Source organism: Gossypium arboreum, chromosome 13 (assembly GCF_025698485.1).
Source record: "Gossypium arboreum isolate Shixiya-1 chromosome 13, ASM2569848v2, whole genome shotgun sequence".
NCBI classification, from domain to species: Eukaryota; Viridiplantae; Streptophyta; class Magnoliopsida; order Malvales; family Malvaceae; genus Gossypium; species Gossypium arboreum.
The window spans coordinates 112,125,026-112,151,617 of record NC_069082.1 but is presented as its reverse complement, the minus strand read 5'-3'; the positions used below and the strand labels follow the sequence as shown (position 1 = coordinate 112,151,617).

The 26,592-nt window shown below is 33.6% G+C and overlaps 7 protein-coding genes across 11 annotated transcripts; 4 read left to right on the top strand and 3 right to left on the bottom strand.

The window, feature by feature from the left end:
• Positions 1 to 554: 554 nt before the first annotated feature.
• LOC108461966 (21.7 kDa class VI heat shock protein-like) lies at positions 555 to 1,870 on the top strand. Of its 2 annotated transcripts, none has more exons than XM_017761961.2 (2): positions 555 to 949; positions 1,296 to 1,870. In XM_017761961.2, the coding sequence occupies exons 1-2, from the start codon at positions 643 to 645 to the stop codon at positions 1,577 to 1,579; spliced, it is 591 nt and encodes a 196-aa protein (XP_017617450.1). In that variant the 5' UTR covers positions 555 to 642; the 3' UTR covers positions 1,580 to 1,870. The 2 variants fall into 2 exon arrangements, with proteins under 2 accessions (XP_017617450.1, XP_017617449.1); XM_017761960.2 differs by having other exon boundaries at positions 1,293 to 1,870.
• On the bottom strand, positions 1,828 to 3,061 carry LOC108461964 (photosynthetic NDH subunit of lumenal location 3, chloroplastic). 2 transcript variants are annotated; one of them, XM_017761959.2, is made up of 3 exons: positions 2,648 to 3,061; positions 2,235 to 2,521; positions 1,828 to 2,137 (listed from the first exon to the last, which is right to left on the bottom strand). In XM_017761959.2, the coding sequence occupies exons 1-3, from the start codon at positions 2,931 to 2,933 to the stop codon at positions 2,039 to 2,041; spliced, it is 672 nt and encodes a 223-aa protein (XP_017617448.1). In that variant the 5' UTR covers positions 2,934 to 3,061; the 3' UTR covers positions 1,828 to 2,038. The 2 variants fall into 2 exon arrangements, with proteins under 2 accessions (XP_017617448.1, XP_017617446.1); XM_017761957.2 differs by having other exon boundaries at positions 2,235 to 2,524; positions 2,648 to 3,060.
• A 723-nt stretch (positions 3,062 to 3,784) lies between these two features.
• LOC108464365 (transcription factor ILR3) lies at positions 3,785 to 6,845 on the top strand. The gene is made up of 5 exons (XM_017764640.2): positions 3,785 to 4,095; positions 5,308 to 5,370; positions 5,872 to 5,949; positions 6,042 to 6,204; positions 6,362 to 6,845. Exons 1-5 carry the CDS (start codon positions 3,956 to 3,958, stop codon positions 6,632 to 6,634), a joined length of 717 nt encoding a protein of 238 aa, XP_017620129.1. The 5' UTR covers positions 3,785 to 3,955; the 3' UTR covers positions 6,635 to 6,845.
• A 67-nt stretch (positions 6,846 to 6,912) lies between these two features.
• Positions 6,913 to 10,339, bottom strand: LOC108464363 (probable galacturonosyltransferase 12). Its single transcript, XM_017764637.2, has 6 exons — positions 9,753 to 10,339; positions 8,859 to 8,910; positions 8,582 to 8,737; positions 7,904 to 8,497; positions 7,500 to 7,802; positions 6,913 to 7,421 (listed from the first exon to the last, which is right to left on the bottom strand). The coding sequence occupies exons 1-6, from the start codon at positions 9,965 to 9,967 to the stop codon at positions 7,137 to 7,139; spliced, it is 1,605 nt and encodes a 534-aa protein (XP_017620126.2). The 5' UTR covers positions 9,968 to 10,339; the 3' UTR covers positions 6,913 to 7,136.
• Positions 10,340 to 14,562: 4,223 nt separating this feature from the next.
• Positions 14,563 to 18,499, bottom strand: LOC108461560 (polycomb group protein FIE1). Of its 3 annotated transcripts, XM_017761431.2 has the most exons (13): positions 18,218 to 18,499; positions 17,723 to 17,788; positions 17,511 to 17,633; positions 17,306 to 17,386; positions 17,144 to 17,236; positions 16,923 to 16,998; positions 16,510 to 16,589; positions 16,365 to 16,436; positions 15,673 to 15,732; positions 15,459 to 15,555; positions 15,185 to 15,248; positions 15,037 to 15,096; positions 14,563 to 14,938 (listed from the first exon to the last, which is right to left on the bottom strand). In XM_017761431.2, exons 1-13 carry the CDS (start codon positions 18,392 to 18,394, stop codon positions 14,875 to 14,877), a joined length of 1,113 nt encoding a protein of 370 aa, XP_017616920.1. In that variant the 5' UTR covers positions 18,395 to 18,499; the 3' UTR covers positions 14,563 to 14,874. The 3 variants fall into 3 exon arrangements, 1 of the variants encoding a protein (XP_017616920.1); XR_001867783.2 differs by lacking the exon at positions 14,563 to 14,938 and having other exon boundaries at positions 15,459 to 15,548; XR_001867784.2 differs by lacking the exons at positions 14,563 to 14,938; positions 15,037 to 15,096 and having other exon boundaries at positions 15,196 to 15,248; positions 15,459 to 15,607.
• Positions 18,500 to 19,754: 1,255 nt separating this feature from the next.
• LOC108463112 (protein CHLORORESPIRATORY REDUCTION 41, chloroplastic) lies at positions 19,755 to 20,582 on the top strand. Its single transcript, XM_017763063.2, has one exon. The coding sequence runs from the start codon at positions 19,852 to 19,854 to the stop codon at positions 20,485 to 20,487; it is 636 nt and encodes a 211-aa protein (XP_017618552.1). The 5' UTR covers positions 19,755 to 19,851; the 3' UTR covers positions 20,488 to 20,582.
• Positions 20,583 to 21,635: 1,053 nt separating this feature from the next.
• On the top strand, positions 21,636 to 26,014 carry LOC108463716 (putative multidrug resistance protein). The gene is made up of 7 exons (XM_053023977.1): positions 21,636 to 21,818; positions 21,947 to 22,001; positions 22,097 to 22,284; positions 22,370 to 22,827; positions 22,924 to 23,464; positions 23,550 to 25,507; positions 25,639 to 26,014. Exons 1-7 carry the CDS (start codon positions 21,636 to 21,638, stop codon positions 26,012 to 26,014), a joined length of 3,759 nt encoding a protein of 1,252 aa, XP_052879937.1.
• Positions 26,015 to 26,592: the final 578 nt, after the last annotated feature.

The following is a 26,592-nucleotide window of genomic DNA, read 5'->3' as shown; positions in this document are numbered from 1 at the left end:
TCATGTTTTTGAGCCTTTTATCCATGAATAATAAGGAATAATGTTTATGTTATGCCATATGAGTTAGTTTTGGATTAACGTCTCTGGTCTGTAATCTTCTGACAATCAGTTCTTAGTTTCTCTATGGAACAATATTGGAACTTTCATGAAGATTATGATGTAATGATTGTTGAAATTTTGTGGAGAGCATAAAAGCAAGAACTGATGGTTCTGCAAATAATTCCAGAAACTTATATCAGATTCTCAGCAAAACAGCATTAGTTCGTGCCTAGTCTACAGCTCGGACTCGAAAGTGACAGATATGGACATGTGTCCGGTACCCATTTCTTAATTTTTTTTTTTTAATATACTCGGAAGATCATGACATTATATTCATATCGGAATATGTATGGGACATAAGTACTTTTGACCAAATGAAAAGTCCGGGTTCCATCTCATCGGTGATCAATGTGCAGAAGAGAATGATTCTTTTTCTACTTTTATACTTTACACTCTTCAAAATATTCCAAGGGAATTTGTCCACTGCTTTACCTAAAAGACTCTCTCTACCACTATAAGATGCTAAATTCCACAAAAACTCTCACAGAGAAACTCTGAAATCAAAACATTTTTTTTTCTTTTGGGTTTGGTTACAATCTTTCAATGACTAGTTGCCTTAAACTTGAAGTTCAGACAGAAGACCAAACTCCTCACAAATGGTGTATTTCATTAGCCGAGGACGAATTCAAGAGGTTACTCTCCCAGGGAAATCCATTAGTGCATAAGGTATTTGGAGAAGGATCATTGTTTAGTCCATTGTTGTTTGGGAAATTCTTTGATCCATCAGATGCCTTTCCTCTGTGGGACTTTGAATCAGATAGCTTATTATCAAATCTAAGGAACTCTGGTAAGAGCTCAGTTGATTGGTTTCAGACAGATCAAGCTTATGTTCTTAAAGCAGAGCTTCCAGGTAACTGTTTTTCTCCAAGCACCCTTTTTGGAATTCTCAAGTTAAAATATAGATTTAATGTTCATAAAGATAGATATGAACCCTAAGTTGGAAATCATTGTGTGCCTTTTAAAACAAGGAACCTTGTTTTTGGAACACCTTTTGGTTCTGAAAAATGGGAAAAATAAGATGAAGTTAGTTATAAAGATAGATATGAACCCAGAGTGCCTTGTAAAACAAGGTACCTTGCTTTCGAAACATTTTTGGTTCTGAAACTGGGAAAAATGAGATGAAGACATTCCTTAGGTTTAGTGATCGTTTCTCTTTGTCAAAACTGATCAAATAATGTTTTGATGAATTGAAGCAGGGGTAGGGAAAACGAATAATGTACAAATCCATGTCGAAAAAGGGAAAATTGTTGAAATTTTTGGACAACTGAAGTTGCTGCAGAGAGAATCCCAGAAAAAGGATTGGAGAAGCTGCAATTGGTGGGAATATGGATATGTAAGGAGACTTGAACTACCGGAAGATGCGGATTGGAGAAGAATAGAGGCATATCTAAGTATCGACGCAGTTCTCGAGATCCGAATTCCTCGAAATCTTTTGCATTCTGATACTTCTGCCAGTGGAGTTGGAAAAAATTCAGAATGAATGTGGAACAATTGACACAGAAACACAAAAATGTGATAATCTTGACATGATGAAAATTTTTTAATCTGATTTAAAACCATGAGATAGACCATGTGAGAATATGTGTTAAGTTATGAACATTTGGTTTCAGATAGCAGATACAGGCCATGTTAATTATCTGCAATTCAGACCTGGATCTCTTGTTTTTCCATGTATTTGGTGGGTCTTTGGAGGGTCATATTCCCATACTCATATATGTGTCGACTATGTACTGGAAATGAGCACTTCAATAAAAATGAAAAATCGGGACAACATGATAATCTGCTGAAATTGCTTCCTACCATCAAAATGAAAACAGCCACCATAATCCCTTTTCTTTGTTCCCTTTCATATATGCTAATGTACTTAAGGATAAATGAGCTGCATCAATGTTGGAACATATAGATTTTGCCAAAATTTGACAAAGAAAATGCAGCAGATTTAGGCCATTCGCTCCATGACCTCTTGGAGAATAACTTTTGTGTCTTGGTAACATGATTCCGTCCGGGGCAGATTACGCATCTTTGCTGCATCTTCGAGCTGCCAACAAAATCGGAAAACATTTACAGTTGTTAGCATCTGATATTAAACTCTCATTTTCTGCAAAGATTGATTCAGAGATTGAGTTCTTTTTTACCTTTTCAAAACTGTCAAATAATCTGTTAGCCAAGGTAATAAGAGGTTGCTTATCATCAGTGGCTGCGGCGGAGATGATTTTGTCGAAATCGTAGTACATCACAGTAGATTTAAGTCTCAAATACTTCTTAACATAATTCAAAGTGTCTGGTCCAATCAAATCCGCCATTGCAAGAAGATCAAATGCATATTTCTTGAGCCTATACATGCGGTTCTTGGTGTTAAGATTAGCCACATACAGTCCTTTCTTGACGAAAGATCGAGTTCCGGTATCCGCGTTCGTAATCTCTGCTGTTCAAGAAACCAAAAACCAAAATGAAAAACGCATTTCAATTCATGTCATAGTAGAACTATTTGTTTATTACAAGCAATGAACAGCAGCAAGAATGAGGAAATGATGATAAGAAAGCTTACTGTTTTCGACGGAAGGAACGGGTAAAAGATCGGTAATCCAATAACCGTTATCTTCGGCAAGGGAGATACCGTTGGTAGATGTTCCAATAAGTGCAATGGAGGAAAAGGCTAATGCCATTCTTCGGGTAGTTTGCAGTGGTGGTTGTTCATGGAAGTTTGAGGTGTTTTTGCCAAGAAATCCGATGATTTTCGATGTTTTGCGGGTTCTTCGGATGGTGGGAAGCTTTGGGATAGCGGGAAGGGTCTCGGTGATTCCATTTAAGCTGGCTAAATGCGCCATTTTCATCACGAATTTGAGAATTGTGTTTAAGTTAGTGATAAGAGTAAGGTTTCTTAGTATATCAGTTCATATCCGTTGGGAGCATTGGGAACTACTGTCCACCAGAAGGATATCCATAATAAGGGTAGTTTAGTCCTTTTGGCCCATCTCTTCAATGAAAAAATATTTAAATGTTTAAATCCATTTAAATCCGAATGTATTTATTATCATAAATTATCCGAATATTATGATTCAAATTCATAGTAAATACTATTATTCATCCGAGATATAAAATCGATTTTAAAATTTTAATCATCTTTCGAATATCTAAACTTTTAAAATTCTAAATTTGAATCTATTAAAATATATAAATTAAAATTATAAATATTTTACAATCAATTCTCTAAATTTTAATCAGTTAATTAAATAAATAATATAAATTTAAATAATGAATAGCCAAATATGAATACATATTTTTCAAATAATAATTTTTAAATTTAAATTTAAATATTATCTAACTCTATAAAAAAAAAAACAAATTATAAATACTGTATTGGGTCTTTAGTTGACCTTCATTCAATAAATTTGAGTTGCCAAAGTGGGCTTTCCAACTTCAATTTTCCAAACTTTTATAATTAAAAATACTCGATTAATTTTAATTCGATTAATTAATTATATTACCAGTAGTTTTAAACATTTATTAAAAATTATTAAAAAGTATTATATAGATTACTAATTTTATCACAGTTCACAAATAAAAAAACAAATAAATACGTGAGGCACATGAGAATCCATGATATTCTTTTTTTTTTCAAAAAATTAAATGAAAATGAAATAAAATAAAATAATTTAATTAGCAAGGTAAAAATTGGGTATAATTCTGTATCAATTTGCTAGTAAAGTTTTTATGAGGAATAAAATAAGATAGACGCACCTGTTATTTTCTCTCTTCCCACACAGAGGCAGAGCCCCCTCCTCTTTTTGAAAGCCGGAAAATCAAACAAAACCATTTTAAAACTTTCCGGCAAAAATTTCGAAGTCAGCGGAGAATGGTGCCCCCTGAAAACCCCAGTTACTGGTCTCACTTCGATTACTCAACCTTGATCGACGATATCCCTGTTCCCGACGGACCTTACACCGGTTTTTCTTGGTCCACGCAGCCAACCAACGCTCCTTCTACCGCTGTCAAGTATCCCGCTAAAATATTCTCTCTTTTTTTTTCTCGCTTTTTCTAATTTTCAATTAGGGTTTGAAAAATGTTTATTTGAGTGGTTGCCTTTGTTTGGAGAATATTTTAATTATCTGGCGGTCTTAATTTTGTTTAATCCAATTAGGTTTCTTGGAGTTCGTTATAAAAGAAATTTACCGGTTTTTCATGGAAAAGTTAAGGCATTTTGGTGTATAAATGGGGAGTTGATTAAGGTTCTTCTTTAGTAAATTATGAAAAACTGTTGGTCTTTTTTTCCTTAAAAATTGTAATTTGATTGAAAGGTTTTTCATAAGTCTAGTTCGATTGTATTTGGATAGTTATATTGAACTTGGTGTAACAAGAAAAATACTATTAATTTGTTCATCATAGCTAAAGGTTGTTAATCTCTGAAGTGGATAAGGGTGCACTATATTTAAGCGACCTGTTAGGGTGTGCATTTGGTTTGACTATAGTGTTTGTATGCAAAATAACCTGCCAAGATACTTTCTGTAGTGCTTTCGTCATTTGTTAGTGTTAATGTGGTTTCTGTATCCACATTCCACTAATACTCTCGAATGCATCTTACATTTTGTGTTTCAAACCTGATCCACAATTGAAATGATCTGGGTTTTGTGGTCATGCTACTTGGAGGATTCTTTGAAATTAAAGCAATGTTATTGAAAGTGAGATATGAACTAAGCTGCTGCCTGTGTTATGAACGTATGTTATTTGGTGAGGGCGCTATAGGGTGTCCCTTTGAAGTGTGTTACCATGCAATTCAGTTGTTTATGCCGACTTGATTAGGCATGTTGTTTTTATGAATCTTTTCTTGCTTATCGAATCTTTGCGATATTTATGGAATAAGAATTCAAATTCGCTGGGAGGGTAGGAGCACATTAGGATCAACTTCTTTGAAGTCCTAGGCTGCTAACAAGAGCCTAATGAGGTCCTTAGTTATCACTCCCAAGTTCACCAGTGTGTGGTGATTTAGCCACCAACACCTTGAAATGTTGAGGATTTTCATTTAGCAATGTTTGTCATTTTCATGCCAGTGTGTATATTTCAGTACTTTGTTTATATTAATTTAAGCTTGTCAACCATGTTTTACTTATTGCATTGGCAAGCAAGATTATCTCTCTTTTATTTTTGTGTGGTTGCTTGTGTTTCTCCTGTCTTATTTTTTCTTTATGGTTTGGTATGATCTGTTCCTAGTGTGGAAATTGACAACTCATTTGGGGATCTGGATGGCCTTGCGGAATCTGGTTCAAAGAAGAGGTACTATTCTGCCCTTTCATGCTCTCTATTATATAGTAGAAAAAATACATATATGCATGTATATATATATTTCCAGTTAAAGTTTCATGATGAATTGGCTTTTGCTTCTTATTTCCTCATATGTGTGTTTAGAAAAATTATAACTGTTTTGGTGGGTTTAGAATACCTTTATTGAAGGAGTTGCATTTAGATTTTTGAAACTTCCAAGGCTTACATATGGCCTAAGGGCCTTTACGGGCTAAAGCATTTTAATTTGTGTTAGCTTTTAACCTGCTCCTATATTCTCTCAGTAAAGCTGGAAATAGTGTCAGTCAAGTCGTATTTATAAAATGATTTAGATGTAGCATGAGCTTCAGAGTTTACTCGAATCTTCATTTTGCATTGTTAGATGACATAGTTAACTTGGTATCTGCAAATGTGTCAATTGTGCTAACAAAAAATCTACTTGAAAGAAGTTTGATATAGGAGGAACCTTGTCACTTGTTTTGTTGCCTGTTGCAGGGGTAGATCTGAATCATGCAACCCTTCTAGCTCAAAAGCATGTAGGGAGAAGTTGCGTAGGGATAGGCTAAATGACAAGTACTCTCATCTCTCTTCTCTTGGTTTTTCTTCGCTTTCTTTTCTTTTTCTTTTATTTGCATAGCATGACTGTTCAACATTTCAAATTACAGGTTTATGGAGCTGGGTGCCATTTTGGAACCTGGAAGGCCTCCCAAAACAGACAAGTCTGCTATTTTGGTGGATGCTGTTCGAATGGTGACCCAGCTACGAGATGAAGCCCAAAAAATGAAGGATTCAAATTCAAGTCTCCAGGAAAGGATTAAAGAGTTAAAGGTGAGACTGCCTTGAAGGTCTTATTTTGGTTAAAATATTATTGAAATGTTTAAGCTTGTGATTTTTCTATTTAGGAACTGCTGGTAACTTGAAAATGATTAAAAGAAACATGAGCATGTCCATTGCATCATATTAAGCTGTCTTTCTGCTGGTTTAGGCGGAGAAGAATGAGCTTCGTGAGGAAAAGCAGAGGCTGAAAGCCGAGAAGGAAAAGCTGGAGCAGCAACTCAAAACCATGAATGCACAACCTAGCTTCATGCCTCCTGCGCCAGCAATCCCTGCTGCATTTGCTGCTGCTGCCCAAGGTCAAGCTCCTGGGAACAAGTTGGTTCCTTTCTTTGGTTATCCAGGAGTGGCAATGTGGCAATTCATGCCACCTGCAGCAGTGGATACCTCACAGGATCATGTACTCCGCCCTCCGGTTGCATAAGGTGGCAACCGATAATGAATTGGGATTTGCATTTTGATGCAAACAAGGGTATTGGTTTTGTCATTGTTCTGGGATGTTCCAGTATTTACTGAATTTCTCTAACTGGGATTTCTTGGGTGACTATCATTGTACTCTTACAATTTGATACTGGTAATCACATGTAAATTTCTAATAAGTTCATCAGGGCAACCTGTGTTTCTCTGTTCTATAAGCCTCTCATTATTTGCGACTATTATTAGGCCTTTCTTAGAAGGGATCTAAATAATTTACTGATGAAATCCCGAGAATTGCATTTTATTTCCGTCGCTAAAAACCAGGAATTAAGAGCTCCACAGAATCAGAAGCCTTTTGCAAAATTTCAGTCACAAAATCAGTGCTGAAGGCCATGAATTCGTAAAGAACTCTCACCTCATTTGATTGTCATATACAGACACTTAATTTTATCATCCATCATTATGGGACACTGAAATTTCTCAAAAAAAAAAAAAAAAAGCCCTTTGTTTTAATATACCCGAATGTGACAACCCTTGATGAATTTATCAGAGAAACCAATGTACTTGGCCCACAAAGGTCGAAGTTGAGGGAAAGCAATGTCAAGCCAAGGCTTTGCTCTGCCATTGAAATGGATAACCCCAGCTGTCTCAGCATCAGATAATGTTGTATTATCCTGGTAACCCAATCCCAGCATGTGCCAAAATGGATCAATCACATGAACTTGACCATGGAATGCAATTAGACCAGGCGGTAATGTTCCCAGTTGCCACAAACTCAGGTCTGATTTCAAGTTCTGCACCCCCAAAGTCAGATAATATTATATACCTAAGTTCCACTGTTACTGAAATCAAAGATATTTAATGAAGCTTACCTGTTCAAGCCAGTGATAGTATGTGAGGGTAATGTTGGTCTTCCTCCAAGCCTCAAGATCAAAAATGTTCATACCATAAGCCCATGCACATTCATTAGGATCAAAGTTGTTGGCAATCAAAGGGTGTGAGAAGTTGAGATAGCTCTTGAATCTCTTCGACATGACGAACGAATCTTCGCCTCTGCATGTCTCCACTGCTCCATTAACTTTCCCATTCATATCAATATCCCATAGAGCCGAAAGATCGGTTTGTATTACAATGTCATCATCTAAGAAGACTACCTTGTTCAGGCTCGGAAACAACTGAAAAAAAAAAAGAAGAGTTTTTAGCTATGTTATTCGGACCCAGAATTGAATGTCGGATATTAGTACATGTCTAATCTAGTAGGAGGATTACACTTTACCTCGGGTAAATGTATGCGAATGTGATTCATCAAGGAGTTGTATTTAGGACTAAGTGCTTGTAGTTTTGCCGCAATGACTTGAGGCTTCTCAGTATAATTTTTTGCTACAATTGCTGATGAACCCCCTCTGAACTTGGACCTTACTCTTTGATCTTTTTCCATGGCTTCTAAAACAGGGACCTTACCTTTCGAAAGCCAATCGAATTGATGCAATGCCTTCACCTCAATTACAGCAGGAGCCAAAGGATGCAACGAGAACCATGCCTGCATGGGGGCGTATGTCTTACGATCGGTTATTATGTGTAGCACGAACTTTCGAGGGTGCAAGGCGTTTTTAATGAGGGATTTTGCGACGACGGAGGCGGCAAGCACATTATCGGAGGCCAAGACAAAGTGGAAGTAAGAGTTGTCGACGAGGGTGGGGACGAGATCGGCGGAGGGGAGCTGGAGGCGAGCGGCAGCATTGTTGGAGTGCTCATTGGCTAGCTTTAGTGCCAGGCAATGCAAATGTTTTGGTATGCTGCTTGATGCTACATGCCGGTACAAATATTCTTGGATTTTGGCTTTTCTTGTTCTTTGTTCAAGGAGAAGTACCTGGAAAAAAGATTTATTTTATGTTAGATCCAAAAAAACCTATTAATTTAAAAGAAAGTATATTTTAATAATTGAAACACATACCATTTGTCGAAGCTTGAGAGCAAAGGCTTTGGCATCAGGTGTGGTTTGTTTGATGTCAGCCATGAAATCTTGTAGTGTCTGAGGAATATCAGATTTTGGTTCTACTTCCTCTTCGCTGATTGCTTCATCTAGTATCTGGTATATCACCTCTGGAACCTTTAATTAAGAATAACCCACAATTTATTTTACTTACTTGAAAGAAATAAAATTAATATTCTTAATAACTGAAATATATATATATATATATATATATATATATATGAGTTTAAGAATTTACATTTGACTCCATTCTTCCCAAAATCCTTGGCCCTATTCTTTTCCCAAGCAACCTATCATAAATAAATCAGTAATTAAAATTGAAACCCAAATTTATTTCTATTTTTGTTACTTTTTTAATAATACTAATAACAACAATAATAATTATTTTTCTTTTGCTACTGATTGGAAGAAAACATAAAATCCATTTTATTTTTATTTTAAAACTATTCATGTTTTTACTTATTTAGATGTCAACTAATAAAATTATATATTATAATTGAGTTAATATTATAAATTCTTCAAAGAATGACCTTATATTTAATAATATATAAGAGTATTCTTTTAATAATTGAAAAAATAAATTAAACTCAAAATATATTTATAAATAATAATTAATGAGATTTAAATTTAAGACATAAATATACTCAAATCTTACAATAATTTTTTTTAAAATTAGAAGAAAAAAGTAACATTGAAAGAATTTAACTCGCTCCCACTTGACTCTTGAATATGAATAATTAAGAGAATAACATTGTTCGGAGATACTTGTATTAAAAGTTAGATTATATTTTATTTTCTTTATTTAAGAAATGAACATATTAATCTTTGTAAGTTAAATCAAAGTGTAAACTAATTTTTCAATTAAAATTTTCATCAATTTCTATTGATAAAATATTATGAAATTGACAGAATAATCAAATATTTAAAATTAATTTAATAATAAAATAAATAAATTTTAATAAAATAATTAATTTACTTGTTAATTTAATATAAAAAAAGTCACATTTGATCTCATTGGCTAAGACACCTTCAAAAACCAAACAAAAAGCATACAAGAAAATTTAAATAATATAAATTATTAACAGATTAAAACTTAATGTATATAATAGTTTAACAATGAGATAATAAATACCAATGGTGGAACCACTTGGAAGGATCTCCATCAATGGTATCAACGGTGGAGAAAACAAAGATGAATCTAAGAAGGAATGTGAAGAAGAGAAGCGAATAAAACAGCATTCGATAGGAAATCCATCTGGAACCAATCCTAACTTTGATGAATTCTCTTACACCTTTCCCAGGAAACACTGTTACATGCCTCAAACTCGGTGAAACATGAAGCTGCATTGCTGTTTGATTTCTTGTCTTCAAAATAAAAAAAAATCCCAAAAATACCAGAAAAAAAAAGAAGACAATGGGGTTATCAATCTGCTAGAGTTCTTCTGAGCAGTTTTGAGAGAGCTGAAGAAGAACAGAGAGAGAGAAGAAACCCGAGGGAAATGGGTGTGGAAATGGAGGATTTTGACAGGCTGCTGTGTGTTGGAATTTGCGGCTTTCATTACTTACCTAACATTGCTTGGAACCAGGATGGTTTTCTAGAAGTTTTTTTTTTTAATTTTGGAAATAAATAAATTAAAAAAGAAAAAGAAAAAGGTTGTTCAAGAGAAAAAGACATAAGACTTTGTTGTTGTTGAGTTCGCAGGTTTTGGCTTGGTTTTAAAGTATAGAGATCGGGGACGTTGGGAGATCATACTTGACAAATAGAAAAATAAATCATTAAATTATTAATAAATTTATATTTTTGATCACTTAATTTTAAAAGTTATAAATAGTCACTAAATTATTTAAAATTTTTTATTTAAATTATTAAACTATTAAAATCGTTATTACATAACCTTTTCTATTTGCATTGCCTGCATAAATTGAAACATCTTATTCTCCTCTTTTATAATTCAGTTTATTTTCATGAAATAACTTTAAATGTATCTAAACAACTTTCTTTTTATATCTCCGACATTTACTGTTAAATCAATTTGAATCTAAGATATGTTCTTCTACTCATTAATGTGTACTGATCCACTATAAAATTATCCAATCGTCACTTAGAACTCACTAATTGAACTTTAATATATATATATATATATATATATATAACAATCCAATGACTTTAATTTTTTTTAAAAAGAAGAAACGTTTGAATAGTTTAATAATTTAAATGAAAATTTTTAAATAATTTAATAATTATTTTGTAATTTTTAAATTTAAGTGATTAAAATATAAATTTACTAATAATTTAATAACATTAGATATAATTTATCCAAAAGAAGAAAGGGAGGAAAATTTGGTTGGGTGTAAGTAGCTTTGCCTCCACATGAAGGCTTTTATGTTTTTGGTGTGTGTTAATATTATATTCTTCTTCTGAGCATAAACCAACATCCATTGGAGAAAACATTAAGCATTATTATTGTTTTTAATACACTAAATTATCCTTTTGGTATGAGATTTGATATTAGGTTGGGATTTGACTAGCATTACACTTAATTTTTCACTCCAAATTTAAACTCTAATACATTCCTTAAAAGGTGATCCAACAAATGTTGGTTATTTACTAAATTATTTTACATACTTGTTACAAAATTTTCCTATAAAAGGAAGCTAAATAAATATATGAAATTATTCTTATTTATTTATATACAACGAAGATAATTAAAATTTTTATTAAACATCGATTTAGTACTAATTCAAATTACGTTATTCTTATTCTCTATCTTAATTTCTATAAAAAAATTTAATTATAATATTTTTATTAAAATGTTTCTATGATTGTGGTAGCTATTTAAAAAAAAGTAAGACCTTTTAGATTTATTTTTAAAAATATTAAAAATATATAAATATCTCTATAATAATATATTTTTAACTTTATCAAAAAAAATTATATCCTTGTATTTATATATGAGAAAAGAATTCATTTACATTTGTATAAAAATAATTTAATTTTATATTTTAACTTTTTTATATGATGCATAAAATTAGGCATACTTTTCTCCAATTTTAAATAAAAATTAAATGTGTTTTGCATTCAAACTTTCGCTTTTCTATACTAATAATAATGTCAATGCTAATTAAGTTACAATTCAATTGATAAATTTTTAAAATTTAATCCTTTATCGTATAATAAATTATTTTCAAACACTATAATGAATCAAAATGTATCACAGTTTATGTTTTTTATTTAGCAAAAGAGAGAAGACATTTAATGATGAGATGATAGAAATGAAAAATGAAGAAGAAAGCATGAAAAGTAAAACATCACCTTAAACAATCTCTTCGCATATTTACATCAGTTGGTCAAAGGGAATCAATTTAGCTTGCAATTTAATCATATCAGATTTAATTTAATTAATGATTTGTGTGATGCCAAATTCTTTTTAGTTTTGACCTCATTTCTCACCAAATGTCTAAACCAAGTGAAATAGGAAAAATAAGACTTTCGATTTAATTGGTTTAATTATTATAAAATTTAAAAAATATTTCAGAGAAATAGAAAAATCATTAAAATAAAGAAAGATAATAATAATAAACACAAATAAATAATATTAGAAGCATTTATTATTTACTGATTTTTTACTTGATTTAGTCATTTTTTTATTAATTCAACCCTCTTTTGATTATAAGGTATTGATTAAATCACTAATTTTCGAATTATAATTAAAATTTTTAGTTTAAATCAAGATTTTTTTATTATATATTTTATCAAAATATGACAATAATCGTTGTTCGAAAATTTTATTTTTCTTATTTAAAACTTTCAATCCAATCGTTGGACATTGTTAATATTTTTCTTATCAAGAAATTTCTTACTTTCAAGAATGCTTATTTAGTTTGTAATGATTTGCTTTAGAAGCAAGCATGATTGCATGGATATATTAACGTAAATTTTAACAAAAAAATACTAATGATGATAATAATTAAACAAAAATTTTAAATTAAAAAATAAAATAATTTAACCTTTTGATATAATAGCTAAATCTCAAACCTTGTTTTTATATATTTTCATCAAAATTCCTTAATTTTGTAAATATTTTATAATATACTAGGATATGAACACCTTTGCATGGTTCAATTTTTTTATTTTTAAAATTTTAATAAATTATTATTAATAAATTATTTTTAAAAATTGAGTTAAATTATTTTTTCTTGAATTTGGCAACTATTCCCACATTGAGACTTTAATTTTTTTGGTCCAAGTTAGACCCTAAACTTGACAATTATTCTCATATTAAGACTTTGACCTTCTTTTGTTTAAGTTAGTCCCTATATTTCCTTGAAAACTATAAAATTTAGGCCCCAGTGTGGGAATTCAAACCCTAATAAAGAAATAATTACCAAGTTCAAGGACTAACTTGGATAAAAAAAATTCAAACCCCAATGTGTCTATATTTTTTTTTGCTCAAACTCATTTTTCAAGTTTATATTTTTAACCAAATCCTTCCACTTTTTGAATGGCAGGTCTACATTCAGGGCATCACGTAATCTCACACCACAGCATGGTGTTAAGATGTCGTGATATAGGATGTAATCTCATTACAGCTGATTCCTTAGGTTAACTGAGATTACGGGCATAATATTAAAATTTGGACTAATTTACCTTTTTTTTTATTTTAACCAACTTAGATTTTTTTTATTAAACAAAAGTTTAAGAATAATTAAAAACAAATTTTTATTAATAGTGAACCAATAAATGCCATACGGCACTATAATTATTATATTTTATTTAATAATTTATTTATTAATATATTAATTATGATTATAGTTATAATTATGGTTGGTGTTATAATAACTTTTCATGAATTATTATAATTATGGTTTATAAATTATTTCAATATCATATATTTACTTATTAATATATAAAGTATAATAATTTATTATAATATTATAGAATTAAGACTAAAAATTATTAAAGGAATTAAATTTGTTAAAAAACAAATTTTATAAGAAAGATAATTGAGTAAAATGTGCTTCTACATAATCTTATATTCCGTCAACCAAACACTTGAATCTTGCTTCCCAACCAAATGAACCAAACAATGTGATCTTACATTACACCCGTAATCTTACATTCTCGTAATTTTATTGAGGAATGTAATCTAAAATTCGGCAAACCAAACGTCCCCTAAAAAGTTATCAATGTTTTGTTCAATTACCAAAATGTGTAATTTTGTCAAATATAGATACCACATTGGACTGAAAAAATAATATGTGTCATGTTAAAAAAAAGTGTCAAACTCAAGTACCAACTTATGCATTAAGCCATAGTTGAAATGCAAAGAAATTATACCAGATTATGGGACACCCGCAATGTGAACGAACATTTTATATAACCAATTTTAGAAATTTTGATATAACAACCAAATATAACTTTAATTGAAATGGTAAAATTGAGTTATTAAAAATTATAATGCTTTAGTTTTGAATCGTGCAAATATTTTTTTCTAAATTTTATATGAAAAATAAAATTACTCTAAAATTAATATCTATTACTTAGTAAAATAAAAGGTCAATTCTTCGTTGACTTGAGATCCAATTGAAGTTGGACACCAACTCAATAATAATTGTAATAATCTTAAATATTAGTATAAATAAGCTACAATGTCCAAACGTAAGACTTGAATTTTCATAATTAAATAATCTTAAAACTATACATAAATTTTAATTTTTACATTTTATAAAATTTTAATTTGATCAAATTCTCACAAATTATCGATATAACATCATTTTAAATTTATATAATGCACACACACATAATTACATTTATCCAATATATTTCTTTAAAGATGTATAAGTGAATTAAAATTAAAATTTATTATATACACAATTAAAATTTCTTGTATATAATTGCATCAAATTAAAATTCATATATAAAATTACACATTAAATCAAAGTTTATGTAATTTTAAGATTTAGCCTATTAAAATATTTTAGATTTATACAACTTTTAATACATAAATAATTTTTGTGACGGCAGTTGCTTGCTTGAAATAAGTTATGACTAGATTCAAGGATACAAAGATGTGGCCAATTCTGGTTTCGACATTTTGGGATTGGAATAAAAGAAGACAAGACAGGCAGTTCAACATGTTTGTTTTTCAGCTACTTTCCTACATAATCTAAAAATCAATTAACGGCAGCATTGCACAACGGACCAAAACATGCTTTGGTGATGTTCTTTTGGCCAACTTACGGGAGGATGATCATCAGTTGGTCTGGACAGAATCCCATCGCCATATCGTCCCATCCTCGCAGCAGCTGAGAATGGTGCTGCATCAATCAAAACCAAAGGTCAAAGTTTGTCTGGTGTATCGAAAAACATGGTGTTCCAATGGTAAAACAACATACAAAATCCGAACAGTAGTTACCTTCCATCAAAGGACGTGGCAGTTTGTCTAATTGGAGATTTTGACTGTGCATGAGATAGCCTACCGGAAAGACAAAATAAGAATTGACTATTAAATACATAAAGGAAGAATTTCCTTTTAGTGCCCGATGACAGCAAATCAAGCAAACCTGGCAATGAGAACAGGAGGGCTACTTTGCAGTTCCCAGACAAAAATCTTGCCTTCTCTATTCCCTGCCACGTCCGACAAAACTTATAAATGGGTACAAGCTTTAGCAGTAGATTATCAAAATGCGGGATTTGTTCGGGAGACCAAAAGAATGCGAGAGCAATAATCAGATAGGTAAGAACAATAGTTGTAACTCAACAAGTGATTATGCTGTTATTACTAATATTATTCACGTTCAGAAACGAAAAATAGAAAGCACTAGGACTTCCATATACCTATAGCAGCAGCATTGTAATGAAAGTCGCAAGAAAATTTGATGAACCAAATGTCGCACTCCGGGACAGGGTACTTTTGAAGGATGTCAGCTGTTCCCTAGAACATGAAACATCATGAAGTTCATTGTTGTTGCAGAAGTTGCGAGTTCCTGGGAAAGATACATATCTGTAACAATAAACAGAAAGAGAAACAGACGGAATTTTATGTTCAGACCTCTCCTGGAGATTGCTCCTTCATCTTTGGTTCCCATAGCACTATTTCGTTGTCAACACTCTGCAATTACACAACACAGCAACTTGTAACACCCCAGTGACATATAAAATTCCAAGAGAGAGAGAGAGAGAGAGAGAGAAGTTGAACTAACCCATGCTGGATACATAACCATGTCCAACACTCATACCCAAGACCAAGTAACAAAACAACATACATGATTTACAGTAACAAGCTCTAGGAAGTTTCATAAGAGAACTTCAACTTGAGCTTTCCACTAGTAAATTATAAGTGTCCTAACTTTAAGAAGGGATTTCATAAATGCTGCATCTCTATTCTCTAAGAATGTAACTTGATTTCTTAAAGAAGATAAGATGCCATTTCGAAGATGACCTAATGGTTAAAGTGACATGCAAAATAAGTGTTTTTCATCTTATATCTTAATTTTGACCCAAGCACAACCTTAGCAAAAAGGAAAGGAGAAGTAAATAACAATTTAAAGTAAGACATCCAAAAACTGCCTTCAGTTTTATACTTTGGCAAGTCATGTCCGCAAAGGCTGTTCAAATATACTTCACAAAATAGCTCAAGGTACTTATCCGAGAATGCAACAACACGATGAGGCAATTCTCATTAAATCAAATTCAAGCTCTCCACAGAAGATAATATAATAATATATAGAGCAAATAGTTTACCTTTGACAGAATGAAATCACCAAGCCACCGATTACAGTCCACATAATTTGAATGAACTGAAGCTAAGAACACCTGAAAATAATAGATACAATATTAGAGCAACAGTCATGATTTACATAGAGAAGATGAAGAAGAAGCCACTCACAGGGAATTGTACGTATTTTGTTGGAAATTTTGAAGGAAGATCCGTCCATGTGAATGATTTCTCCACATAAGTCCAGAACTCTGTAGAAAGATTAATAACATGACAGAAAGGAGTGAATGCCTGAACTGGTGTTTACTCGATGCTAATTCTTGCATGAAATCACCTTCCCGAGAATCATAACGTCACTCAATTCTTTTTGATGCTAGACAATATCTAACCTCAGATCCAACAGTTCCAACTCACCCCAGAACCCCAAAAAGGCAAGGTCCTAGACAACATATAACCATCCTCTATTGATAAAAATCTTGGATTCCCTAGTTCTCACTCTAATGCTCCAATTATATCAGATACATTAGTTTGTTGCCACCGAAAACAATAAAAACAACCCACTCTGATGACAGTCACAATTGTACCTTTCATTGACCAAATCTTTACAGTGTTGTCCATCCCGCAACTTGCAATTCGATAAATGTCTGAAGGATGGAAATCCTACAATAGCCATCATAAAACATAGCAAACATTATACGATTAGTGGAAAATATGGAAGTAGAAAACATAGCAAACATTATACGACATAGTCCCGTTCTCTAGGGAAATGACAACAACACGATAACTCAATATTCTCTGCACCTACCACACTCAAAACTTCATTGCGGTGTCCCCCGGCTCCAGCAAATATCAGAATGCAGATTCCAGTATGAACATTCCACAATCTAACCGATTCATCCTGCTCCAATTTCAAATGTTAGCCATTTGATAAAGCAAACAGTTGCCAAGCAAATGTTTTGACGCTTACTTTGCTTGCAGACACTATAAGTGATGGTTTCAGTGGCTGAGTCCTGATTTCGTTTATAGAGTCACCATGTCCAACAAAACTCTGCACATACACATCCATGCAATGGAATGAAAAAGACTAGGTATGCATACACTATAACAATAGCAGTTTTCAACAATAGAGAATGAACATAAAAATAACATATCTGATTGAGTAAGGATGATACCTTGTGTATTTTCTCATTGCTCGCATCAATTACACGGATTATGCCATTAATACCTCCAGCAACCACAAATGGTGTACCATCAATGTTGCAGGCCCAACTTACAGTGTAGAAAGACTCATCCTTCTGATCTAGAAAGCACACGGAATCAGGCAATGAATCAATAAGAAAACTTTAATGGAAGAAAGAAATACAATCAAAGTGCTGTTTATTACATCTTCATCAACATAAGACTGCAAAACAGCTATAACACCTCCTTCGAGGCATTGGTATACCGTCACCTGTAAACAAAAGGGCAAATTAACAATCACTAACATCACTTCAATGGATGGATCAAGGTGGTAGAAAAGCAAACAAAACTGGTAAAGATTGAGAATTTTCTAATCAAAATAAGAATCCAAAATAAAAATGAATACTGAAAGGGAAAGACTTAAAAAAAGAACAGAACATCTGGTAATCCTAAACAACAAAATATCAAAAAGGGTTAATTCATTCATGAAATTTAGTCCCCCAAAAAAAAGGTTTTCCTTAAGGAAAGAAGTGCAAACAGCTAAAGTAAAGCTTCGGAGATTGAAGTAATTAATAACAGCTTCTCAAAAACTGGACCTTTTACTAAGCAAATTGAAGCAGAAAAATAAGTGTTAAAAGGCAAGATAAAAAGAAACCCATTAAATCATAGGAAAAAGGGTACCCAAAAAGACAAGACTTACCCGATTACCACCGACAGTGGCAAACACGTTGAAGTAACGAGAGTCGATGAAGTTGAAAACGACGGCGTACAGGGGGCGTTTGCCCTCTTGGAGTCGATTAGTGACTCTGTATTCTTTCTTCTTAGAGGATGATAGGGATCCCACCACTGGTTCTAGCCCTATCGGCGTCTTGGCCATTGCCGCTTTCAAACTTTGGTTTCCCGGCAGCACAAAATCCGAGGTTTTAGTTCCAATTGAGTTTCACACTTTCACTTTCAGCTTTTTTAACTTAAATAAATTATATCGTACTAAAACTTATAATAAAACAAAGGTAGTAATTTTCATTTTTACCCCACTTTAAAAATTATAAAATAGTACTAAATTATTTAAATATTTTTATTTAATTTATTAAATTATTTAAAAATTTTATTTAAATCCTGTTAAGATTTTTTTTAAAATCTAGAAAGTGACAATTTGAGGATCGATATAGTAAATTAGTATTTATTAATGAGTAAAAAATATATTTTAGATATAAATTGATCGATGGTTAGTGTCAAAGATTAAAGAAAATATTTAATGAAAAAATTGAACAAGAGAAAAGATTGGAAAGAAGAACTTTCGATTAGTGCAAGTAATGTAAACAAAAAAATCATATGATAATAATTTTAACATCTTATAATTTAAATGAAAACTTTTAAATAGTTTAATAATCATTTTATAATTTTTAAGTTAAGTAACCCAAAACATAAACTTATTAATATTTTAATGGCTTTAGATGCAATTTATCCTAAAATAAAAGTTTAACATATAAAATTTAAATTAGAATCTAAATTTACCACTTCAACATTTAATTAATTTTTAAAATTTAAAATTTCAAAAATTATAAAATAATATTTTAAAATTTAATTAAATGCAGACTTATCATCTATGTGGTAATTCATATGTGTTGAGTAATTTAACAAAAAATACAAATACTAAGAGAGACAAAAAAATGTAGAGCTAAAATAAATTTTTTATAAAGTTAAATCGCTACAAATATCATTATGCCTTTAAAATGTTATAATTGAATTATCAAAATTTACTCACTTTTTAATTTACATTTAGGTTTAAGTTATATTTTAGTTTAAATTATATTTCGATCACTAAATTTTAAAAATTATGATATGATAATTAATATTATCAAAAGTTATGATATGGTAATTAATGTTATCGATTTGTTACATTTTAGTCATTGAGCCATTAAATTCATATTGAAAGTGTAACTTCAAGTCAACTAATATAATTAACTCCTATACTTTTTTTTTGAGTAATTTAATTTTTTATACAATATTAGAGATAAAGATACATTTTTTTTCTTTTAGCTTTCACTAATGATGGTATAATATTCCATAATTATCATAAATATATATTTTTGTCTTCTCCATGTTGGTTCTAAGTCTATATTTAGGATTTATGAATCAACCTAACTGCCTTATAAAAGTTTTAGTATAATTAAATTTAAATAAAAAATTCACTAAATTTATTGGAAATAAAAGAAATTATCCAAACTGCAGCGGATATTTTGCAAATATCTTCTGTAGCAAACCGCAATTGGCCTATACAGTATTTAACATCCTTATCTTCTTCACTGCAGTCTGGTTTTACAAAATTCTGCCATGGCTTCCACTCTGCTTCACTTCCTTTCTCCCCCAAACCTTCTCCATAACCATACATCAAACCTCTCATCAATCTCCAATAACCCATCAAAAACATTACATTTCCCCATCAAATGCACTTCCCCAACCTCAGAATCATCTCAATCGGATTTCCCATCTCCAATTTCCCACGAAACCACCACAAGTCCAGAAAGTTTCCCCATCGAGAAACGAAGAAGATCGGAAATCGTCCGAGAAAGAAGGCCGAGACCCGACATCGCAAAACCGGAACCGCCGAATTTCGAGGTGGGATGGAGGAGGACAAAGGAGATTAACTTGGAGAAACCCAAAGGGTACGTGATAATGGATTTTTTGGAGAAGCTGGAAGGGTTGATGGGGAGAGAGTTTGGGTCGACGGAACTGTTGGCGAAAGCAGGGGAAATCGTGGCGGAAAGAGCGAGGGAAGAAGCGGAGGTGTTGAGGGATGAAGGGGAAGTAGAAGATAGGATGGTGACGGAGTTGTTTAGGGTATTGAAGTTGATGGAAATGGATTTGGCTATGGTGAAAGCTGCTGTGAAAGATGAGACCTTGAGTGAGAGGCTTGAACAAGCTAAAGCTAGGTGCAGGCAGGCCATTCTTGTGGCTAATTCTTTTTGAATTTTAGGTATTGAAACGATGTCGTGTATGTTATTGGATTTCATGATGAGAAAATTGAATGATATAAAGCTGCATATACCACTCTTTGCCTTTCAGCTCTCACGGTAATGTTTATGTGCATATCTCATGCATGCCATGCCTAATTTGATTAACATAAATAAAAGTATTAGTATTATTATTATTTATTTATTTTTTATACATTCGAGGGTTTACAAGAACACAAACAACGTAGGGACTGGTGACAAAGAAGCATCTTCTGTGAACACTGGAAGTCACTGAGAGCATATCTCAAATTTCAGTGTGGGGAATCAATCTCTCATTTTCAATTGGCATGTATGTCATCAATGGCTGCTAACTTAACAGATGAATAAAACAAAGAATAGAGGCAATCAATGGTTGAAGTTTTAACCGCACACCCATTTTTGGTGTTATGAGATGTCCTCTTCCGGAAGCAATTAGGAACTTGGGTTGATGTGAGATTTTGATATCCAGTTTTATATATTTTAAAAACTATATACCCCGTGTTCAATTCTCAATGGCCTGCCTCTTTAAAAATAATAACATACGAAAGCATCAACGAGGGTGAAACATTCAATGTCCTTGTAACGTACACATTGGGCTATTTCAAGGCTTCACCAATGCTCCCACGAAGAAGACAATGGAAAGATGCGAACAAATTGCTCAACTTATAATCTAAATCTTTTGTTTTTACTACTTTGGATCCAAGTTTCCAAAGGCATCAAACGTGAAAACAAAGGCTAATCTTCAGAATTATAAAAATACCTGTGGCTGGCCAATCATCACGAAGCTCTATCACACGTCCCAGATTTGCTGTGTTTTTATTATTATTTAGATTTATCATTAGCCACTTGGATGGCTGGATTCATTGAAACCAACATTCATTCTGCTGTCCAAATATGCCCAAAGCCGGCCAATTTAAAAACAAATTAATCAAATTCCATATGTCATTGGCGTAAAAACTGTAATAGAGCAAGACAATAAGCTAGATTCTGCCTGCAAATAGATTGTGGATAACTGTACATATGGTCCAGTATATAAAACTCCTTTAAGCTTCCATTAGAGCTGATGAAAGTAAACAAAAATCAAAAGATAGTGTCCCATTTCTACTGAAAGGAAACATCAGAAAAATGGTTTCCAAAGATGGCATGTTTCGATATGCTGACAATGTCGACAAGCTGTTAATGTTTTTCGGAACTTTGGGTAGTATCGGAGATGGATTGCAGTACCCTCTTACAATGCTTGTTCTTAGCAAAGTGATCAATGAGTATGGAGATCCCAATGCCAAATTGTCTAATGATACTGTAGATAAGGTATGTGCCACTAGCCTGTATGAAAATCTGGTTAACCGAAGCCCAGTTAATTGCCTTCGGACCAATTTGAGTTAATATAAAAGATAGTTGATGAAATAACTGTACCAGATCATTTCGATTTTCTGCAGTATGCACTTAGGCTGCTCTATGTTTCGATCGTAGTTGGACTTTCGGCATTTGTCGGTAAGTTGCAACTATCAATTTTTGCATTTGACTGATAAATATTGGACATTAATTTCCGCTTTGCTTCCTTGGGATGCCATTTTATACATATACAGAAGGGGTTTGTTGGACACGAACCGCAGAGAGACAAACTTCCCGAATAAGGACAAAATACTTAAAATCTGTCCTTAGACAGGAAGTTGGTTTCTTTGACACTCAGGAGACTGGTATCTCCACGACCTTCCAAGTCGTGTCAACGATATCTGCAGATGCCAATGCAATCCAAGTTGCAATATGTGATAAGGTTAGGAATCAGCTAGCATTCTTGCATACAAAAAATGATTCAATATGCTGTTTCTAACATTGTTTCTTCTTTTTTCGGCATGTAGATACCGAATTGCCTTGCATTTCTTTCAACCTTCTTCTTCTGCCTCGTTGTTTCCTTCATACTTTCATGGAGAATTACATTAGCAGCGATTCCATTGACGTTGTTCTTCATTGTTCCTGGGCTGGTATTTGGGAAACTGATGATGGATGTGATAATGAAAATGATTGAATCTTATGGTGTTGCAGGTGGGATTGCAGAACAAGCAATTTCCTCCATAAGAACTGTATATTCATATGTAGCTGAGAATCAAACAATAGAAAAATTCAGCCATGCACTTGAAAGGACCTTGGAATTGGGAGTAAAGCAAGGTTTTGCAAAGGGATTGTTGATGGGAAGTATGGGAAGCATTTATGTGGGATGGGCTTTTCAAGCATGGGTTGGGACTTACTTGGTCACTGAGAAAGGCGAAAAAGGTGGTTCAGTTTTTGCAGCCGGAATCAATGTCGTAATGGGAGGATTGTAAGTAACTTTCTTTATGTTGATGGACTACATCCTCTGATATATCCTAATTAAGCCTTTTAGTTAACTCATTATTTTTTTGGTTTGACATTGCAGGAGTGTGTTGGGTGCACTACCGAATTTAACTGGCATCACCGAGGCAACCGTTGCTGCTACTAGGATTTTCGAGATGGTTAACCGGGATCCTTCTATCGATGCAGACGATAGCAAAGGAAAGGCTTTGTCATATGTAAGAGGAGAGATTGAATTTAAGGACATATATTTTAGCTATCCATCAAGACCTGATTCACCTGTCTTGCAAGGTTTGAATCTTAGAATCCCAGCCGGAAAGTCTGTCGGTCTTGTTGGAGGCAGCGGTTCAGGCAAGTCCACAACCATTGCATTGCTTCAAAGGTTTTATGATCCTAATGATGGAGAAGTTCTTTTGGATGGATACAAAATAAGGAGACTTCAGTTGAAATGGTTGAGATCTCAAATGGGACTAGTTAGTCAAGAACCTGTACTCTTTGCAACATCCATAAAAGAAAATATACTGTTCGGGAAAGACGGAGCATCGATGGAAGATGTAATAAGTGCAGCTAAAGTGGCCAATGCGCATGACTTCATTGTCAAATTACCAGAAGGATACGAAACTCATGTGAGCTAACTTCTAATCTGTCAACCAGGAAACTGTCTTTGAATTGTTATATTTGGTTATAACAAGAGAACTATGTGGATTGCAGGTTGGTCAGTTCGGGTTTCAGATGTCTGGTGGCCAGAAGCAGCGAATTGCCATAGCTAGGGCTTTGATCCGGGACCCTAGAATCTTGCTTTTGGATGAAGCTACAAGTGCACTAGATGCACAAGCTGAAAGGATAGTGCAAGAGGCGATCGACAAGGCATCCAAAGGGAGGACATCGATCATCATTGCTCACCGCCTGATGACAATAAGAAATGCAAATCTTATTGTGGTTCTACAAGATGGTAGAGTGATTGAATCAGGGTCCCCTAATGAACTAATGCAAATGAATGATGGAGAAGGCGGAGAATACCACCGGATGGTAGAGTTGCAGAAAATGGCATTGCAAAATGAAGTTTCTGATGACTCAAGTTACAAAACCGAAGGAAGATATCACCACAGGGTGAATGTTGCACAAAGTCCGATGAGCTATAGATCGAGTGCTGCGAGCACGCCAGCATTGAGCCCTTTTAGCCCTGCTCTATCAGTGGGAACACCCTATTCCTACACTATCCAATATGATCCCGATGATGACAGTATTGATGAAAACTTCAAGCAAGTATCTCATCCTACTCCATCACAATGGCGTCTGTTAAAAATGAATGCGCCGGAATGGGGAAGAGCCTTGGTTGGAAGTGTGGCTGCAATTGGCTCTGGAGCAGTTCAACCTATAAATGCATACTGTGTTGGCTTACTTATATCGATTTACTTCCGTGGAAACAAATCCGAAATCAAGTCGAAATCCAGAACTTTGTCATTCGTTTTCTTAGGCATAGCTGCTCTTAACTTCACATCCAGTCTCCTCCAACACTACAATTTTGCTATCATGGGAGAGAAGTTAACGAAAAGGGTACGGGAGAAATTTCTGGAGAAGTTGATGACTTTTGAGGTCGGTTTTTTCGATGAAGAGGAGAACACAAGTGCAGCCATTTGCACAAGATTGGCTACTGAAGCCAGCATGGTTCGTTCCCTTGTTGGGGATCGAATGTCATTGCTGGTTCAAGCCATTTTTGGGTCCATTTTTGCATACATAGTAGCACTTAAACTTAGCTGGAGGTTATCACTTGTGATGATCGCAGTTCAACCGTTAGTCGTCGGAAGCTTTTATGCAAGGAGCATGTTGATGAAGAGTATGTCTGGAAAGGCGCAAAAAGCACAGAAGGAAGGAAGCCAACTAGCAAGTGAAGCTGTTGTAAACCACAGAACTATCACTGCCTTTTCATCTCAGAAAAGAATATTGGGGCTCTTCAAAGACACGTTAAAGGGTCCAAAAGAGGAAAGTGTCCGACATTCGTGGCTTTCGGGTTTAGGCCTCTTTAGCTCTCAATTTTTCAACACAGCTTCTACAGCATTAGCTTACTGGTATGGTGGGAGACTATTGACACAAGGGTTAATAACATCAGAGCACCTTTTTCAAGCTTTCTTGGTGTTGCTATTCACTGCTTATGTCATTGCTGAAGCTGGAAGCATGACCAATGATTTATCGAAAGGAAATAGTGCCATTCGATCAGTTTTTGCAATCCTCGATAGGAAAACAGAGATCGATCCTAATCATTCATGGGCTCTAGAGGTTAAAAAGACGATTAAGGGACGAATAGAGCTCAAAAATGTGTTCTTTGCATACCCAACCAGACCTGACCAATTGATATTTAAGGGTTTAAACCTTAGAATTGAAGCAGGGAGGACAGTTGCCCTAGCGGGACAAAGTGGTTCTGGAAAATCTACCGTTATCGGACTTATTGAGAGGTTTTATGATCCGACGAAAGGATCAGTATTCATAGATGCGCAGGATATAAAGAACTATAATTTGAGAATGCTGAGAACACATATTGCACTTGTGAGTCAGGAGCCAACCTTGTTTGCAGGAACGATCCGCGAAAACATTGCCTACGGGAAAGAGAATGCTAAAGAATCCGAGATACGAAAGGCTGCAAAGCTTGCCAATGCACATGAATTTATAAGGTATGTAAACCACATTATAAAAAACTAATCAAGAATAGGAAACTCTCAAATTATAGCTGCAAACTCTCTGGTGTTAGTTTTAGAGCTTTATCAGTCAATGAAAACACCATTTTTGTGTTGTGATTTTGTAGTGGGATGAAAGATGGCTACGACACAAATTGTGGAGAAAGAGGTGTTCAACTATCAGGGGGTCAAAAACAGCGGATCGCACTCGCACGAGCCATACTAAAGAACCCTTCAATTCTCCTGCTGGATGAGGCCACCAGTGCACTTGATAGTGTCTCAGAAAAATTGGTTCAAGAAGCACTTGAGAAGATGATGGTGAGCAGAACATGCGTGGTGGTTGCTCACCGGCTATCGACCATTCAAAAAGCTGATACTATTGCCGTTATCAAGAACGGGAAAGTTGCGGAACATGGTTCACATAATGAACTACTTTCTTTAGGTCGTGGTGGAGCATATTATTCGCTGATAAAACTACAGGGTGGGAGTTCTCCTTATAGGTAAAACCTGAAGTTTGAAGTTGAAGACAATATGATTCGGTCATTCACCAGTTTGTAGATGTGAACAAAGGATTTTTGTTGATTGCCTTGCTTTGATATGTAGACATTTATAACTTCAATGATAAATATAGTTACATTCCAATATTAATATATGTCACAATTCCCTGTATTCTTTTTAAATAATATATTCAAAAACAGAAAATCAATGTTTTCCGATGCTCGACAAAATAGCTAGAAAAGCAAAAGATAAAAAAAACCCATAAATGGACTCTTTTCTCTTGATTTTTTGGATTTCTTGGTTGATTTATCTAAACTCTCTTAATTGTTTGGTTGATTTTGAGTTTTGTACTGTGTTTTTTCTTTGCTATGGTTCGGTCGTCTTCTCTTGATTGAAGGAAATTGTTTAACTCTAATCTTGAGCAAACTTTGGAAATTTTCCCTCCGTTGATTCAGGATGGCTCCAACATTGTTATGCCTTCGAGTGATGTCTTTGAAGAGGGAGTTCGACGATGGCAATTTTCGTTGGTGGCTCAATTTTTGGGCAGGCTGCCAAATTTTGGATCGATGCAGAGGGGGTAAACA

Excerpts from the sequence above, each read along its gene's own strand:
- LOC108461966 (XM_017761960.2), top strand. The coding sequence starts at position 643 with ATGACTAGTTGCCTTAAACTTGAAGTTCAGACAGAAGACCAAACTCCT. Across the intron at positions 950-1,292 it reads TCTTAAAGCAGAGCTTCCAG|CAGGGGTAGGGAAAACGAAT; the intron begins GTAACTGTTTTT and ends GATGAATTGAAG.
- LOC108461964 (XM_017761957.2), bottom strand. The coding sequence starts at position 2,933 with ATGAAAATGGCGCATTTAGCCAGCTTAAATGGAATCACCGAGACCCTT. Across the intron at positions 2,525-2,647 it reads CGTTCCTTCCGTCGAAAACA|CAGAGATTACGAACGCGGAT; the intron begins GTAAGCTTTCTT and ends TTTCTTGAACAG. Across the intron at positions 2,138-2,234 it reads TATTTGACAGTTTTGAAAAG|CTCGAAGATGCAGCAAAGAT; the intron begins GTAAAAAAGAAC and ends TTTTGTTGGCAG.
- LOC108464365 (XM_017764640.2), top strand. The coding sequence starts at position 3,956 with ATGGTGCCCCCTGAAAACCCCAGTTACTGGTCTCACTTCGATTACTCA. Across the intron at positions 5,371-5,871 it reads GAATCTGGTTCAAAGAAGAG|GGGTAGATCTGAATCATGCA; the intron begins GTACTATTCTGC and ends TGCCTGTTGCAG. Across the intron at positions 6,205-6,361 it reads AAAGGATTAAAGAGTTAAAG|GCGGAGAAGAATGAGCTTCG; the intron begins GTGAGACTGCCT and ends CTGCTGGTTTAG.
- LOC108464363 (XM_017764637.2), bottom strand. The coding sequence starts at position 9,967 with ATGCAGCTTCATGTTTCACCGAGTTTGAGGCATGTAACAGTGTTTCCT. Across the intron at positions 8,738-8,858 it reads TGGGAAGAATGGAGTCAAAT|GTTCCAGAGGTGATATACCA; the intron begins GTAAATTCTTAA and ends TCTTAATTAAAG. Across the intron at positions 8,498-8,581 it reads CTCTCAAGCTTCGACAAATG|GTACTTCTCCTTGAACAAAG; the intron begins GTATGTGTTTCA and ends TCTTTTTTCCAG.
- LOC108461560 (XM_017761431.2), bottom strand. The coding sequence starts at position 18,394 with ATGGCCAAGACGCCGATAGGGCTAGAACCAGTGGTGGGATCCCTATCA. Across the intron at positions 17,634-17,722 it reads AGTCTTATGTTGATGAAGAT|AAGGATGAGTCTTTCTACAC; the intron begins GTAATAAACAGC and ends TTTCTAGATCAG. Across the intron at positions 17,387-17,510 it reads GCAATGAGAAAATACACAAG|AGTTTTGTTGGACATGGTGA; the intron begins GTATCATCCTTA and ends GTGTATGTGCAG.
- LOC108463112 (XM_017763063.2), top strand. The coding sequence starts at position 19,852 with ATGGCTTCCACTCTGCTTCACTTCCTTTCTCCCCCAAACCTTCTCCAT.
- LOC108463716 (XM_053023977.1), top strand. The coding sequence starts at position 21,636 with ATGGTTTCCAAAGATGGCATGTTTCGATATGCTGACAATGTCGACAAG. Across the intron at positions 22,002-22,096 it reads TGGACTTTCGGCATTTGTCG|AAGGGGTTTGTTGGACACGA; the intron begins GTAAGTTGCAAC and ends ATACATATACAG. Across the intron at positions 23,465-23,549 it reads CAGAAGGATACGAAACTCAT|GTTGGTCAGTTCGGGTTTCA; the intron begins GTGAGCTAACTT and ends TGTGGATTGCAG.